Consider the following 16531-nt stretch of genomic DNA (forward strand, 5'->3'; position numbering starts at 1 on the left):
AAAGAGATTATAAAGAGGAAAGGGACCTGTATGTGCACGAATGTTTGTGGCAGCCCTTTTTGTAGTGGCTAGAAACTGGAAACTGAATGGATGTCCATCAGTTGGAGAATGGCTGAATAAATTGTGGTATCTGAAAATTATGGAATATTACTGTTCTGTAAGAAATGACCAACAGGATGATTTCAGAAAGGCCTGGAGAGACTTACACGAACTGATGCTGAGTGAAATGAGCAGGACCAGGAGATCATTATATACTTCAACAACAATACTAGATGATGACCAGTTCTGATGGATCAGGCCATCCTCAGCAACGAGATCATCCAAATCATTTCTAATGGAGCAGTAATGAACTGAACTAGCTATGCCCAGAAAAATAACTCTGGGAGATGACTAAAAACCATTACATTAAATCCCCAGTCCTTATATTTATGCACACCTGCATTTTTGATTTCCTTCACAAGCTAATTGTACAATAATTCAGAGTCTGATTCTTTTTGTACAGCAAAATAATGTTTTGGTCATGTATACTTATTGTGTATCTAAGTTATATTTTAATATATTTAACATCTACTGGTCATCCTGCCATCTAGGGGAGGGGGTGGGGGGGGGAAAGAGGTGAAAAATTGGAACAAGAGGTTTGGCAATTGTTAATCCTGTAAAGTTACCCATGTATATATCCTGTAAATAAAAGGCTATTAAATTAAAAAAAAAAAAAAAAAGGAAAAAAGAAAAAAAAAAAAAAAAGAAAGAAAGTTAGGGTTCCAAAAAGGTAGAAATGAGGAAGGGAATGCACTCTAAGCGTGGGGCACAGACTGGGCAAAGGCAAAGAAGTGGGAGATGAAATGTTTCATACAAGGAACAGCTATGGGATCAAATCGATGGGAATAGAAAATTCATGGAGTCGTGTGAGAAAACCTGGAAAGATAAATCCGAGCCAGATTACGATGGGCTTTAAATGCCATTTTATCTTGGAATTCTATAAGGGAAACAACAAAGCCTCTTTTTGAGCAAGGGATCCACTGTTGAATTGTTCATTTCTACTGTGATAACAGCTAAGAGTTTAATGTAAGATTTGGTGCCTATTTTATTACTGGTCTTTGATGATTGATAATGCTTATCTTTACAATCAAAAAATGTAAAAATGAATGAAACAGATCTCTGACCTCATGACAGAGATGGGAGACTACGGGATGAATATCATATACATTACTAGTTGTTAGCAGCTAGTTGATACTGTAACTAGAACACTTAGTTAAAAGTCAGAGAGAACTGAGTTCAAATGCTGACGACGCCAACAAGCTGTGTAACACTGGACAATTTAATCTCTCTATACCCAGTTTCTAATCTGTACAATGGAGACAATAATATCACTTATCTCACAGGAATATTGTGAGTGAATATGTGCAAAGTGCTTTACAAATCTTAAAGCACTGTATGAATGCTAGCTATTATGATTACTTGATAGTTATTATTAGATAGTTACTGTGTCTGATGATTTTGGTTTGGGTTTTTTTTTTTCCTATTTGTCACAAGGAAGAGTTCAGTCTGGACTTTAAATGACTTTAAATGGTTGAAATGACTTTCAAATAAAGACAAAAGGGCATCCATAACAGTACTTTTTATATAAAAATGATGCAGATGGGTAAGTCCATGGACAACCTCCATGTTCCATTAATATGTGAATCTCAGAGAGAACTTGGATCACTGGGGGTAAATGATTGACTTTGGAAATAGAATTGAATTGAAGAATTGAATGGGGAAGGGGACAATATATAGGCCGGGAGAGGGAGAGATTAAGAGGTTGTAAGAATTCAGATTTGAGAAGATAAGTTGGAAGTAGGTATGAAAAAAAAAGGAAGGATAGAAAAGAAAAGACTAAAAAAACTGAGAGGACTTGGGAACATAAAGATAAAAAAATAAAATAATGTCTGAAGCTTTGAGGCTAGGCGACGACTTTGTGGTATCCCTGACAAAAATGGTCTCCTTGAAGACCATTGGGGAAGAGTTCATTTTTAAATGTTTTGAATGAAAGGAGCCAAGGGAATATCAAAGTGGAAACTTCTAGTAGGCAGTTTGGAATCTGGGACAAGAGCTCGAGAGAAGATCGAGTTGGAGGTGAAACTTTGGAAGTCACCCACACAGAGGTGACAGCTGAGGCTGGGGGAGGAGATGAGATCACCAAAGTAAGGAAAGAATAGAAAATGGCAGAGGGCTAAGTCCAGGGCCTTGAGGGATGCCCAGAGAAAGGACAAGGAGGCACTGGCAGATAGGGATCGAAACAAGGACAACGCATTGTCACCCAAGCCAAGTTTTAAGAAGGAGGGAGTGGTTAAGTCTCATAAAAATTGTTCCCAACAAACCTGTGAGGTAGGTGGCAAAGGGATCGTTCTCCTTTCCCACAGAGTGAATGACTTGGGCCTGGAGCCAGAGCCAGAAAACTCAAACCTAGGCCTTCTGATGCAGAGGCCGTGGCTCCTTCCCCTACACCAGGATGCTGGGCTTTGGAAATATGATCACAAGGGGCAAAAAGAATGAGAACTAAGGAAAGGTCATCAGATTTGGCAGCTGAGGAATCACTGTTACCCCTTTAAAAGGGCATTCAGGGCAGCTAGATGGCAGAGTGGACCTAGCACGGGCCCTGGAGTCAGGAGGACCTGAGTTCAGATTTAGTCTCAGACACTTAACACTTCCTGGCTATGTGACCCTGGGCAAGTCACTTAACCCCAATTGTCTCAGCAAAAAAAAATAAAAATAAAACATTCAGTTGAGTTGTGGAGGGCAGAAATGAGATTTCAGGGGTCAAGGGAGAAGTAGGTAAAGGGAATGTTAAGCCATATGTTTGAAGGGTTGGTGGCTGCTGCCCAATCCCTTATCTCCCATTTTCACAGGCCCACACCCATCCTCCCAGGTTTCCCTCCTCCCTCCAAAATCAAACACTAGTGGGCAGAAAGAGTTTTAACTTTCAGATGGTTTAATAACATTAACAAATAAATATTCCAAACTGAATCAGCCACAAGGATATGGGGAAGGAAGGAAGTGCTTTGGGATTAGCAGGAGAGGTCTTAGGGATAAAGCAGAGACTCCCACCAGGGTTGATGGGAGTTGTCTCTCTCTCTCTAACTGTCTCTGTCTGTCTCTATCTCTTTTAGGATCTCTCAAGAATGGAGAGGACCTCTCCTGGGCTTAGTCTTTTAATCAGAGACAGAGGAGGGGAAGAAGCAAACATCTCTTGCCAGGGTGGTCAGGGATTTGTTTGGGACAGGTCAGGTAAAATAGGAAGGGGTAGAGGAAACAGAGCTGGGCTCTAGGAAATGTCCAGGACATCGGCTTCCAGATATAAGAAGGGCAGGGCAGGGAGCAGGTCGGAGCACTAGCTGGGTAAAGTTGGAAGGAAGCAGTGACAAGGTAAACAAAAGACTCTGACGTTGAGTGATCGATCACTGGGAGGCCACGGAGCAGGAGAGATGCAGAAGACCCTCTCAGGAATTCCCCTCAGCAATCATTCCCTGATGTAGACCCTGGTGCACACCACATCATCCGCTGTCATGGTCTGCAAGGACAGAAACTATGATCTAGGGGAGGGGACAAGGCAGTCCTCCAGAGGAGTGGAGGTAGGGTGAAACCTGGCTCTTCCAGCCTCAGTGCCCCTCTGGTGACTGGCAGAGGGGCCCTGCCTGGAGCTGGTGGTAGAAAGGATGTCCCCCCCCCATCCACCCTAGGGTCAATCCTTGTGGGAAAAAAAAGACAAAGCCAATTGTCCTCCCCAGTATAGACCACAAAAAAGGCTTCCCTCCTTCCCTCCCATCCTTCCAGTCTTGGTTTCTTATTCCTGTTCGGTGTCTCCCTTCTTCCCCATAACTCATCCTTCTCAGTATAGTAGTGGTAATGGAGGTTAGGGGTGAGGCAGTGAGGGGTGGAGGGGGACACAAATAACAAATGAATCCTTATTCCATCCACCTGTAAGGGACACTCATTAGAATCAAGCCTGAGCTAGGGGATGGGAGACACTGGGCAATAGGAAACAGGGGACAAAGGGCTTACCAGGATCAATTCTCCGTCGTTGGTCAGCTCCCGGGACCAGGAGGTCTTGGGTCCCTCTCCTTTCAGGAGTCTCTGTTCACAGACCATCTTGTTCTGGCTTTCCCATTTCACTAAGCTCTGGGGTGAGGAAGAAAAAGAAGTCTGTGCAATGGGATGGGGTTGGGGTAGGCAGAGTCCCCACTAGCACTCATGGCAAAAAACCCTGGGCCATGCCCGGGGCAGGCAGCTCTAAAATGGTTCTCATGTGACATAGCAAGGAGGAAGGACGCTGGGTGGGAAGAAGTTCAGAAGGTGAGTACCTGTGTTGGGCCTGTCAAGCCCTCCCAGAAGGAAGTGTCTTAATTTTAACTAATTATGATTGCTAGATAATTGTTAAGTTCAGTTCAGTTGTTTTAGCCCATTTTAACCAGCTTAAGTGTTCCAGATGCCCTCTAAGTTTTGGTACTCTGAGACAAAGTCCTAATTACCCCACCCTAGTTATGGCTTCAGTAAAAGGGGTGGATGTCATATTATAAGAAGTAATAGATTGGAGAATGAGACTGAAATCAGCTCAATTTAGCTGAGAGTTTAGAAGCCAGATCATAAGATGGACTTTTTCAGAGGAGTGTGAAAGGCGGTTTCAGCATTCCTGATCAGGAAAGGGGTAAATGAAAGGCAGATTTCACAGGGATAAGTCAGGATATTACAGCCTATCCTAGCCATTCCCCTCTTCCTTCCTTGACCCCATAAAGAGCACTGACCTTACAGGGCCTCCCGTCCACCGTCTGCTCTTCAAACTCTTCCCCAATTTTGAAGTTTATCTCAGTGGTCCTCACGGTGGTAGAAGTTTTGATGTAGAAATTCTCTCCATCCTGTTTAATCTCCACTGCTGGCTTGGAAGCGGCTGCCACAGCAATCTTTCTCAGCATCATATTCACTCCTGTCGTGGGATAGAGAAGTTGTGACTTCCTGCCTGTGGATGCTACAATCCCTCCCTCTTGCAGGGTACCACTAGGGATGATCCCACTCCTCAGGGACCCTAAACATATCTGCAAAAGGGCCTCTGAACAGCCGGGACTCTACTGCAGTTCCTCTCCCTTGCCATCTCCAATCCCTCCCCAGTCCCATCCCTGAAAATGTGTAAGAGCCTTAAAAGTGGCAGCAGAAGAGTTGGAACACAGAGAGATGTTTGATGCTCGTTGAATTTCTTCAAATATTCAAAGGGTTGAAATGTGGTCAAGAGATTAAACTTGGTTCACTTTGGCTCCAAAGGACAGATATAGTTTTGTTATAGGAGAAAGAGCACTGAATCCAAAGTGGGTTTAAATCCCTGCTCTGCCACCTGTTCCCTTTGTGACTTAGGACAAGTTCGTTCTCCCTGAGTCTTTTTTCCCCTCATCTGTATAATGGAGAGGTTTAACTAGACAGTCTCTAAGGTCCCATAGAGGGTCAAATCCCAAGAACCTCCAAAGTAGTACCAAATAGAAAGGTTTTAATGCAGTTAAAGAGAAAATGTCTTATCAAAAAGTGGGATCAGACCATTGGATCTTCTTCATTTTAAGGAAAGGCCAGGTGACTGTTCACTGGGTATATTACAGATAGGATCCATAATTTTGGTACAGGTTGGAGAGGATAATCACTAACCCTGAGTGGCTCTGTTCCCTCTCAATAAAGTATTGATTGAATGTCTGTAATATGCCAGATCTTATGAGGAATAATAAGAATAGCTAGCATTGATAATAATATATGTAGTTAATAGCTTATACTTTAAGATTTGCAAAGCACTTTATATAAACTATCTCCTCTGAACCTTGAAACAACTCTGGGAAGTGCTATTATTATTTCCATTTTATAAGTAGAGAAACCGAGGCACACTGGATTACATAACTAATAACTGTCTAAGATTTTAACTTAGACCCTCTTGATTCCCAACTCTACTAGAAGGTCTGTCCTCAAGGAGTTTACCATTTAGGAAATAATTCCTATCTAGTTTGATGTGGAATTTCTAAGTACCTCACTGTAATGGGAAAAGAACCCTGGCTGCAGCTAGATTGGTACAATAGATAGAGCACAACTCCGTAGTCAGGGGGCCCAGAATTCAAGTTCAGCTTCAGATACTAGCTGTGTGATTCTGACCCTAAGTGCCTTTTAAAAAAGAAGAAAAAAAAAGAAAAAAAATCCTGATTCTGTCAATGAACTATTATGTCAACTGGGGTTAGAACCAACTAGAAGAGCTGATTGTTTTAAATTTTAAATGGGAGTATTTGTAGCTCAGAATTAGCGAATGCTACAAGTGAAGGCTTGACTTAATGTGTGTGTTTTTTTTTGGGGGGGGGGTTGTTTGTTTTTTTGTCTAGACTTAGGAAAGTGTTGGAGAAAATGTTAATGATGCAGACCCAATTTATAAGTATGGTGGATGCATTTGTTCCCCTCTGGAAAGTGTTTTGCTAAATATTTACCAGCAAGCCTTTGCCTCTGAGTTTTAATTTATTTATTTGAAAAATAAGAAGCTAGAAGATTGGCATTCAAGGTATCTGAGAGTCCCATGTATTTCTCATGCAATGGGGGTGCTAGAAAACCATCCTCATTCATGCTTCATAGAGTGCCCTCAGCAGATTGGGAGGGAAGTTGAAGATGGTCCCATGGTTACACATACATCTGCCTTCCAGAAAGGGATAAAATTAGCTTTCAATAACTGGCATTGAATTGATATTTACTAAACAGATTGCTCCTAGAGATCCGATTTCATTGGTAATAATAAAAAAAGAGATGTTGTGCCTTCAAAAAAATAATAAGAAGAAAATTGGATGTGATGATCTCTTAGGAGCTATGCTGCCCCAAATGATACTGGGGTGGGGAGGGGACGTTAGGGAAGGCTTTTTGAGAAGACAAGATTGGAGATAGGCCTAGAAGAATGGGAGGCTGAGAAGAGGGAGTGTCCCCAATATTTTCCTCCCCTGGGTTTAGAGGCATTTATGAGTCCTATGACTAAGAATCAGGACACCTGGGTCCTCTGCACCTTTGGGTCCAAGCCTCTATGGGAAGTGTCTCTAACAACCTCTCCCTGTGTCTGTGGCTTTCCTGGGAGTGAATCAAGGCTGGCTCCTAGCAGGGAGAGGCAATTTCCCGTCCCTTCACACCCCAGCATTTCCTGAGGGCCATCCCTACCAGTCACTCCTTTGGTGTCCTGGGACCTGCCTTCTCCCACCCACCATTCTTGGTCTCTTTGATCCCCTGGAGCCTTTCTCCAACACCTTTTCCACAACCCCTCCCCTAAGGGCGCCGTTAAATCTAGGTGTCTAGCCTTCCCTCCTCTGGCAGCCTAGTGGGCCTAAAGTCTAATCCCCGGATTTGCAATTCCTCCATCCCTACCTAACCCTAAACCTTAGTTCCCTCTTTTCCTTTTGCCTGCACTGTTTGCTCAATCTGGCCCTTGGATTTTCCCCTCAGCCTAAGTCAGCTGTTGTCAAAGCTGAAGGCAACCCCTCCCCTAGACTTGCCAGAAAAGGGATGTGGGTTATAGGGTCTGTCTTTTTCTAAATTTCCCCCAGAAAAAAGTTATTACCTCCTTTCTGTGCCCTGCCTTCCCTTTGGGACAGGGAAGTTTTTCCTGCTATCTAACCTCTGGATTTGAGTTTCTTAACTTGGAGTCCATGAATCTGTTTTTATTGATAAATGTATTTCAATAGAATTTGTTTCCTTTGTAATCCTATGTATTTTATTTTGTGAATCCAACTTTGTTCTGAGAAGGAATCTCCATGACCAAAAAAAAAAAAAAAAAAAAAATTAAGAACTTAGAACTCTAGATTCTGAAATCGGGCAAAACTTAAGTCAGCTCAGTGATAAAAGGTAGAGGGGAATAAATGGTCATAGAGAGAAAAGGGAATATTTGGTCCTTTTGGAGAAAGAGAAACTCACCTTTCTCTAGGTTTTTTAAGGTCTACAACCCGCATTTCTCCAACAACAAAAAAGAGCCTCATTTTGCAGATGAGGAAACTGAGGCACAAGATGGATCTGTCTTCTTGAGAGGTGAAGAAATGAAAATCCCTAGCCCATTTTCTCTGCTGAGCCCCAGAACAGACTACCATCTATCTAATTTATTGCTCCTACAACCCCCAAGCTCATACCTCCCCCACAGCCCAGAGTCCCCAATCCACATTCTACTTTTTTTCTTTGAGCACAATATTAATACTAACTAATCAATACTAACATTGCTTCTGGAAAGCACACATCATTCGAAATCAAATAATATTTCTCCCCTAAATGTGTAGTCTTCCCCCCCCCCCCAATCAGAATGTACTTCTAGAAGGGTAGGGACTGGCAACTGACCCTTCTCTCTGTCTCTCTCCCTCTCTCTCTGTCTCTCTCCCTCCGTCTCTCTCTGTCTCTCTCTCTGTCTCTCTCCCTCTGTCTCTGTCTCTCCCTTTCTCTCTCTCTCTCTCTCTCTCTCTCTCTCTCTCTCTCTCTCTCTCTCTCTCCTCTCAGCAGTGTTCCTAGCCCTTAGAATAAGATTTTGAGCATAGAAGCATTTGATAAGCGCTTTTCATTCCTTTCAAGATTTGGTGATTTAAGTACCCATGGACATTTAGAGCAAAGAAGGGTCAAAGCTGAAAGATAAACCCAAAAGAGCCCTGGGGACCGGAAGGTTCAAGTCTGGACCTGAAGCAGGATACCAGGCGATTCTGCTCAAGCACAGAACCACCCGTGATCCACAATGGAGGGCTCAGTAATTTTGGGAAACTGACCCGGGCACCCGGCCCTGGTGTTACTTCCGCCAACCAGAAATTCCCACCTGTTCCCTGCTTCTGGAAAGACAAGGAAAGAATATCACGTTTCTTCACTGCTTTAAGACTTATAAAGTACTTTCTTCACAACAACCAATAGAGTGTAATAATAACAGCTCAAATTATATCCCTTCTTAAGGTTTGCAAAGCACTTTATGTGCTATGGCATTGGCTGAGGTAGGTAATACAAACATTAAATCCCATTTGAAAGATGAGGAAATTGAGAGAAGGGGGCAGTGCCATGAAGCCAGGGCTGGGAGAGAGCCCAGGGCTCCTAACATTTGCTCAGCCCCCTTTACTCTTTTTTCCCTTTATTTTAAGTATTATCCAGTCCTCTCAGATATCTGTACCAAGAGCCTATCTCATTCTCCTTTCAGATCCCTCCCTAGCCCCATCCCAGTCAGCTTGATTAGTGGAAATTTGGAATAAGACATAGGTTCTAATGCTGTCTCTGCCACATTACTTCTGTGACCCTTTTTTCAGGTTCCTCATCTATAAAAATGAAGGAATTGTACTAAATAACTTCTAAGGTCTTCTCTTCCCTAAATCCTATAATCCTTCAAGAGATAGACTCCAGGGAGGCCTCCGGAAAAATCTTCCTTCAGAGTGGGAGAAGTTGTCCCTCCCTCCCCTCAGTTCCCCCTACCACAATCATTCTGGGCCCTACCTCCTCCCCCAGGATTTGGTCTGTTTTCTCCTTTAACTTTTATTAGGGGGTGGGGAAGCAAAGAGAGAATTGCTAAAGGAAGGGAAGGAAGTGATAAAGCTCAAGGTATGACCCCCAAGTCTTAAAACACAGCATCCCCTTCTTTCCTTTCAATTCCCTGCTGATCTGGAATTGAACCCAGCAGGAAGGGAGCAGGTGAGAGGTGAAGGGGGTAAAGGGAGGAAGAAAAGCTTGGGAGATCAGAATCGGGATTCCCTCCCTACCTTCAGGCCCTACTGAACCTGGGCCTTCCTCCAGGTCCGAGTTTCTATTAACTAGGAACTCAAACACTTCTTTGCCCCAGGGCAGGACCCCAGAGCCCCCAGAGGGGAGATATGGGAGCACTTTATGTGCTGGGGCCCAGATATCTCCTTCCAGAAAGCCCAGAGGAGAAGGTTTCTATCTCCATAAAGCAGCAGTCCCCTGGTACCCTAAAGCTAAAGACAAACGATGCACTGAAATTCTTTATCCTTGAGATCTCAAAGCACTTATCTCCTTTAAAGAAAGGGAAAAAAATCAGAGATGGAAAACCAGATTACTCCGAAGAAAAAAGAGGCCTGGAGAGATTACCAGTCCTTTTGTTTTACTTCCCTCCAAGCGAGAAGGGAATTACTTATGTAGTAGGACCTGAGGAAGAAGAGTAAAATAAAGGCATCCCATATCTGCACACCAGATAAGAGGCTAGAACAGTAGAATAGGGTGAAGGGTAATAAGCCTATTAGTTCAACCCACATAGGGCTTTAATTTTACAAAACAGTTTCGTAACCACTATCTCATTTTATTCTGGTAATCACTCTCCAAGGTTGGCAGTGTAACTATTATTATTTTCATTTTAGAAAAACAATAACAATAACAACTAGTGGTGATACAGCACTTTTTTTTTTTTTTTAGCCTTTCTAACAACCTGGTAGGTAGCTGCTATTTGAGACCGAGAGCAGTTAAATGACTTGCTAAGAGTCATACAGCTAAGAAATACCTGAGCCCAAATTTGAACTATTTCTCAGGAAAACGTAGAAAAGATTCTGTCCCATCCTTGACCTTCCCCCGCCTCCCACTGCAATACAACAGGGAGAGAATTGTGATGATTTCAGTTGACTTTGGCACTGTGTGTTTGTCTAATGGGTCTGTTTTCAATCTGTCTCCAGCAGGTTCTGGGGAGGACACGTGGCTCTGAAGGGTCCCTGCAGGGAGGACAAACAGAATGGAGACAGACAGACAACGGGTCAGATGTCAGATCTTGTTTTCGAGCTGGGACTGGGAGAACCAAGTCTTTTGCTTCATTCTCTTTTAGAGCAGGTTTGTCTGGACAGAACTTGGTGAATACAAGGCTGGGGGGGGGGGTGGCAGCAGAAATGGTCCCAGCCTCAGAAGGGGCATTCTCCAGAGATCTATCTGGGCTCCATTCCATGGAAAGTAGAACAGGAGGGATACAGGTTAGACTTTGAGAACCTTTCAAATAGCAGTAAGATACTGGGATGAACAAGTCTCCCAAACTATCTGAACTTCCATTTCCTCATTAGTAAAATGGAAAGGGGAGATAGAGTCATATGATTGCTAAGGTCCTCTCCAGCTCCATTTGGTAACTCTATGACATCCCTAATGCTGAGCTAGAACCCTTCAGAGGGTCCTAAGTCATATTATCTAAACCTTGTCTTGTAGGGTAACTCTTGCTCAGTCCCCAAAATCTTCTCTCCTCTCAGGAAAGACCATAACAGAACTATTTGCTTCTTCTTGCTTTTCTGTTGTCTCCAGCCTTAGTATTGAGAAGTCCCCCCCTGCTATCCAACTTCCATCCCCTCCCATAGCAGAATCAGTTACTGGTTTTGTCTCCAGGGTCCTAGGTCTTAAAGACCTTCCTTTTCCCTGAACTTATTTGCTGATTCGAGTAGTAGAAAGAACACTGATTAGGCATTAAGAGAATGAACTTTCTAAGAAATTTAGAACAAGTCGTTCTACATCTGTGAGCCTCAGTTTTATCATCTATAAAGGGAGAGAAACCAAATTAAATGATCTCTCTAAGACTCTAGGCAATTCTGACAATCTGGAGCCTGTGGATCTCTGAACTCTGTACACCAGATTCCTGTCTTAAATGCTCCAATGCATCCTCCTGGAGTCAGAGTGAGAACAATTGAAATCAGAGATAGAGAGGAGGGTCTGAGTGAAGGAAGGCTACAATGCCTAGGTGGTCCCTCATACTTCCCATATTCCTTTAGCAGGTGAGCCCTCAGAATAGGGGGAGGTGGAGTGGGAAGAAAGAAGAGAGCTGGGGAATGTGGGGAGGGGGAGTGGAGAGAGAATTGGGCTTCATGCAAAGCCATTTGATGAAACCTAAGAAAGTGATAATTATCCAGAACTATTTTCCTAGGATCCAGAAGCTGCTGGTGGAAAATATTCGTCTCACAGAAGGGGGTGGGGAGCAAGAGAGAGGGAAGGCAGGATGGCTAAGGCTAGAGGTATAGAGAAGAGAGTATGGAATAGGTACAAAGTTCCTAGGGCCCTGAACAGAACTGGGAATCAGGGGTGTGAGATAGCTGAGAAGGAAAGGGGACCTCAAGCTGGGTCGAGCATGTTTTTAAGTGGATGGAGGAAGGGACCAGGGAGAGCTGGGAGCCACCCACACCCTCATCAGGAACCTCCTAAGGATTGGGTTACTATTCATCAGAGGGAAAAGGCTGGGACCCATATAAAAGAATAAAAGGGACTGGTGCCAGGCAGACCCAGGCATCTAGTTCCAAGAAGAATTTCCCCAGATATGACACTCAATCAGGGCTCAGCTGATAACCTTGGCAAGTTGAGACCCCTAAGGAAGCCTACCTGCCCCCCTCTCTCTATCCCATCCATCCAATCCAAGGAATATTTTCACCCTTCCCAGGGTTTGAGTCATTGGGAGTGGGGAGCTAATAGAATCACTCCGAGGAAAGGGGTAGAATTCAGAAGTCTGCCCCCCATACTTCTTCCCCCTGGGAGAACCCAGATGCCTTATCATTCTCTTTTTCTCCTCTAGGGACCCACGGGCACACACCCCGCTCTGGAGGGGAGGAACTGAGGCTTCTCCTACTCCAGATTTCAACAATTTCCATCTTCACCTTCCCTCGGGGCGTCAACCCCCCCCACACACACACACACATACACCCGCCCAGTCGCTCTCCCCCCTCCAGGGCGCCTGGGCATCTGGTAGCTCCCCCCTCTCCGGGGACCACCCCGGGCTAATCCCAGAGCCTTTCTCACCCAACGCCTTGAGCAAGTCCTCAAAGTTTTCTGAACGGATGATCTTCCAGTTCCCGGAGAAGTTGGACATCTTGGCAAAAGTAGGGAAACGTGACTCTGGAAACGGGGCTTGGAGGGCTGCGAGTACCGAGAACCACTTTTTCTTCCTTCTCACCGCGGGATCTCTAAGCGCCACGAGCGGAGGAGACGATCTCGGCGAAACCCCCCAAGCCGGGAAAGGAATCCGATTTGGGCTCCCTTTATAAGGGCCTCTGGTCCCGCCCCTGCTCCCGGCCCCCGCCCTCCGCCCCGCCCCGCCCCATCCTCTCTCCACCTGGCGGGGCCGGCCCCCCTCGGCTAGCGGCGGAGGTTGGGGATGCCAGCTCCATCCCCAGGGACCCGGGCTGACCCTTCCCCTGCTCTAACGCGGGCTCGGGCTGCAGAGGGAGGGCGAGAGGAAGGGAGGGGGGGGGCCTGGACTACTCCGGGGGGGGGGGGCGGCAGGGACCCTGGTTCTCCTTTTCTGTGAGTGGGCACTTGGACAGGAGGATGCGCTTGAGGGGCGCGGGGGGCTGAGAAGCCGAGGTTGGTGTGTGAGGGGGGGAGAGCTGGATGCCGAGTTCCTGGAGCCCTCGGCCTCAGTTTCCCTTTTTCCAACTTCAGGCTCCCACCTTGGGACGCCCCCCCCCCCCCGCTCCCTCCTCCCGTTCGGCCGGATGCTCCAGGCCAGCCTCGGTGCTCGGGTTCTGTGCGCGCCCTGGAGCGTGCCCGCAGCTACCGTGGCAGAGTGGTAGCAGCCCTGCGGCCAAGGCTCCTCAGACCCGGCGAGCTGCGCGCCGTGGGGAAGGGCGGGGGGAGGGAGGCCGGCCGCCCCGGCTCCCAGGGGCTGGGGACGGGCCCTCCGCAGGGGGCTCGGACAGAAAGGGAGAGGCCGGGCCCTGGTCAGCAAGGTCGGGCCCGCAGGTAAGGCGCTCGCGCCCCCTGCTGGAAGCGCCAAATAGGGTTGGGGACGCCCGGGGGGGAGCGAGACACCTGAGTCCCCCGCTCGGCCGCCGGGGCCCGAACGCCGCAATTCCCCGTCTCCGCAGCCACGGACTTCAAAGACACTAAAGGGTTAATAACGACTCTGAAAGAAGGAGTGCGAGGGCCAGAGGTCACAGCCAATCACTTGACACAGTCCCTTTAATAAAGAACTTTTTTCGCCTTGGCCCAGGGAGAGAAGGGGCCGGGGGGCGGGGAGGAAGCGGGGAGAGGGGAAGGGGGGAGGGGAGGCCCTGTTGGAAAACCACCTAGGGAGAGGGAGACGGCTGAGCCCCGGTGGAAGCCGCGGGGGAGGGGGGGGGGGTCTCCCGCCGAGGAGAGGTTGGGGATGGGAGCAGGTCTGGAGATTGCGTGTCCCAGGGGAGGACCGCCCTGCGCGCGGGGGAGAGGCGGATGCTGGGCTGGAGTGCAGGGGGAGGGGGTCCCGTGGGGAGGGACTCAGGTATCACTTTTCTGGGCAGTTACAGCAGCGGAAGAAGGTAGAACCGCTTTGGGAGAGCTTTGAAGTCTGGAGATCAAAGCCGTCGGGGAGCAGGGGGAGCCACCTTGTCGTCTCTGGGCAGCACTCAGTCCCTCCAGGGTTGTCATGGGAGAGACCCTGACATCCACCCACAGGCTGGACCGAAGGAGAGATGGAGAGGCGGGGGGCCGGGGGAGGACAGGAGGAAGAGAAAGAGGAAAGAGGGGGAGGAGAAATGGAGAGCAGAGAAAGACAAAGATGGGGAAGGCAAGGCTGAGAGGGAGACAAAGGGAGAGAGGCAGGAGGGAGGAGAGGGAGAGGTATAGCAGAGCAGAAGGAGAAGAGATTTTTTTTTTTTTAAGGGAGAGGGAAATGAGGGTGAGTGAAAGCGAGACGTGGAAACAGACAAAGCACAGAATCGAAAACGAGAGCCAGAGGTAGAGAAAAGAAAGAACAAAGAGATAGCGAGCTTCGGAGATAGGTGAGCAGAGGTAGCAGCTCGCACTGACGCTCCCCGCTCCCCACCCCTCCCCTCCCCTTCCAGCCGCCCCTCGCTACTTCTCTGCCATTTCCCTCCCTCCCTCCCTAGCTCATCCAGCATCTCAGCTGAGGGAGAGGCTGCTAGGCTGAGCGAGCCTCGCCTCGGAAAATCTTGTGCATGTGTCCCCCCTCGCTCCCGCCCCCCCCCCTCCCCCCCCCCCCCCCCTCCGCCCCAGGTCCCCAGCTCCCGCCAGCTCAACTCGTTCCAAAGGCTTTGATGGAAAACTCAGTCCGAGTCCCGCCTTCGAGCAATTCTTCCCCCCTCCCTTCCCAGCCAGTAATGTGGGACTGGGGGGATGGTACGGTATAGGAAACAGACTTTCCAGATCTCCAAGCACTTAACCACAAGAACAAGGGAATGAGTCTCTGCCATTAAAAGGCTGTAGCAAAGGCTTCTAATGGTGGGCTCAACTGAGCAGAGAGGGGGAAGCGATGGGAGTTGGGAGGAGCATAGCAGAGAAGAGAAGGCTTCGGGAGGAGGACGCTTTTGCAAAACAGTCAACGTGTCAAGTCCAGGAATTTGAAAGGGGCTGGAGAGTAATGGAGAAGAGAGCTAGAGGTTTGGGAGAAGTCCTAATTGATGGATTCTTCTTGAGAAAAGAAGCATTAAAAAAAAAAAAAAAAAAAGGATGCTGGACTGATCCTGCAACAAAGGAATGGTGGTTAGACAGAAAGGATTTCTGAATGGGACCAACATCAATAGATTCCCTAAGTCAGAGGACAGGCAGAGCCCCCAATGCTCTTTTTAGTTGTGACTACCGGCAAGTAAGTTCCTCCCCCTGTCTGAGCCTCAGTTTCCTTCCCTGTAAAGCAAAATGATGCAACCTGAGCCTCAGTTTAGCTATAAAATGATAGGATCATAAAATCCTATGATCTTGAGAAAGCTGGGAATGACAAAGGAAATTCAAGAGAGAGTACAAAGCTAAAGTTAGTTCTAAGTCCTTAAAAATCTCCAGAAAACAGGCAGGTGAGCCAACATCACAAAGATACATGAAGGGCCACTGAATTTCAGGTAAAGGATTTAAAGCTAGAAGAGATTTAGAATAGAATTGAATACTTAATCCTTTTACAAGAAAGGTTCATGGCTAAGGAGCAGAAACAGGGACTGAACTCAGTTCCTCTGATCAAGAAATCTTTCCCCTACACTCCCCATCAGAAGGAACTCTAGATCAGAAGTTAGGAGCTGGGGGCCTGCTCCCAGATTACTTTGGATAAATCACCTTTCTCTAAGCCTACTGGAGTGACTCAGTCAGAATGACCTGTGCAACTATACATCTCACTTTCTTCTCATGAAAGATGGAGGCTGCTTTCTATTCTTCTTGGAAATGTCCCAGCTTGCTTTGCTGTCCTGCAGTATCTCCTCCCTAGACCGCGTCCCATCTCTGTGTACCTCCAGTCCCTGCTACTCTCCTCTAACTTCCCCAGACCCTTTTAAGTGTCCCCTTAGTCCCCTTGCCCCTCTTCCTCAGGTTCCCCAGCATTTTTCCTTCTCCCCCTCCAGATTCAGTTCCTCAATTCATTTCTTATTCAATCGTCTCCCTTTTCCTTAATGCTCCCACAGCTTCCTTCTTCATTAATGTCCCCTTCCAGTTCCCTCCCTCTTCTTTTTTGGTATACCTTCAGTCCCCTCCTCTTTCCTCTGGCAAATATCCACCTCATTCATGCCCTGCTGGTTCAGTCAGAGAAATGGGTTTTTCTGACCATCTAGCTAACTGGGGGTGCGGAGATGGTAGCTTTTGAGTCACGATGCTCTCCCAGAATCCCCACCCCAGC

General features: G+C 47.0%; 1 protein-coding gene across 1 annotated transcript; it reads right to left on the minus strand.

The window, feature by feature from the left end:
• Nucleotides 1–2950: 2950 nt before the first annotated feature.
• On the minus strand, nucleotides 2951–12965 carry CRABP2 (cellular retinoic acid binding protein 2). The gene is made up of 4 exons (XM_003768096.3): nucleotides 12739–12965; nucleotides 4782–4960; nucleotides 4042–4158; nucleotides 2951–3550 (listed from the first exon to the last, which is right to left on the minus strand). Exons 1-4 carry the CDS (start codon nucleotides 12806–12808, stop codon nucleotides 3500–3502), a joined length of 417 nt encoding a protein of 138 aa, XP_003768144.1. The 5' UTR covers nucleotides 12809–12965; the 3' UTR covers nucleotides 2951–3499.
• Nucleotides 12966–16531: the final 3566 nt, after the last annotated feature.

This window comes from Sarcophilus harrisii, chromosome 4 (assembly GCF_902635505.1).
Source record: "Sarcophilus harrisii chromosome 4, mSarHar1.11, whole genome shotgun sequence".
Taxonomy (NCBI): domain Eukaryota; kingdom Metazoa; phylum Chordata; class Mammalia; order Dasyuromorphia; family Dasyuridae; genus Sarcophilus; species Sarcophilus harrisii.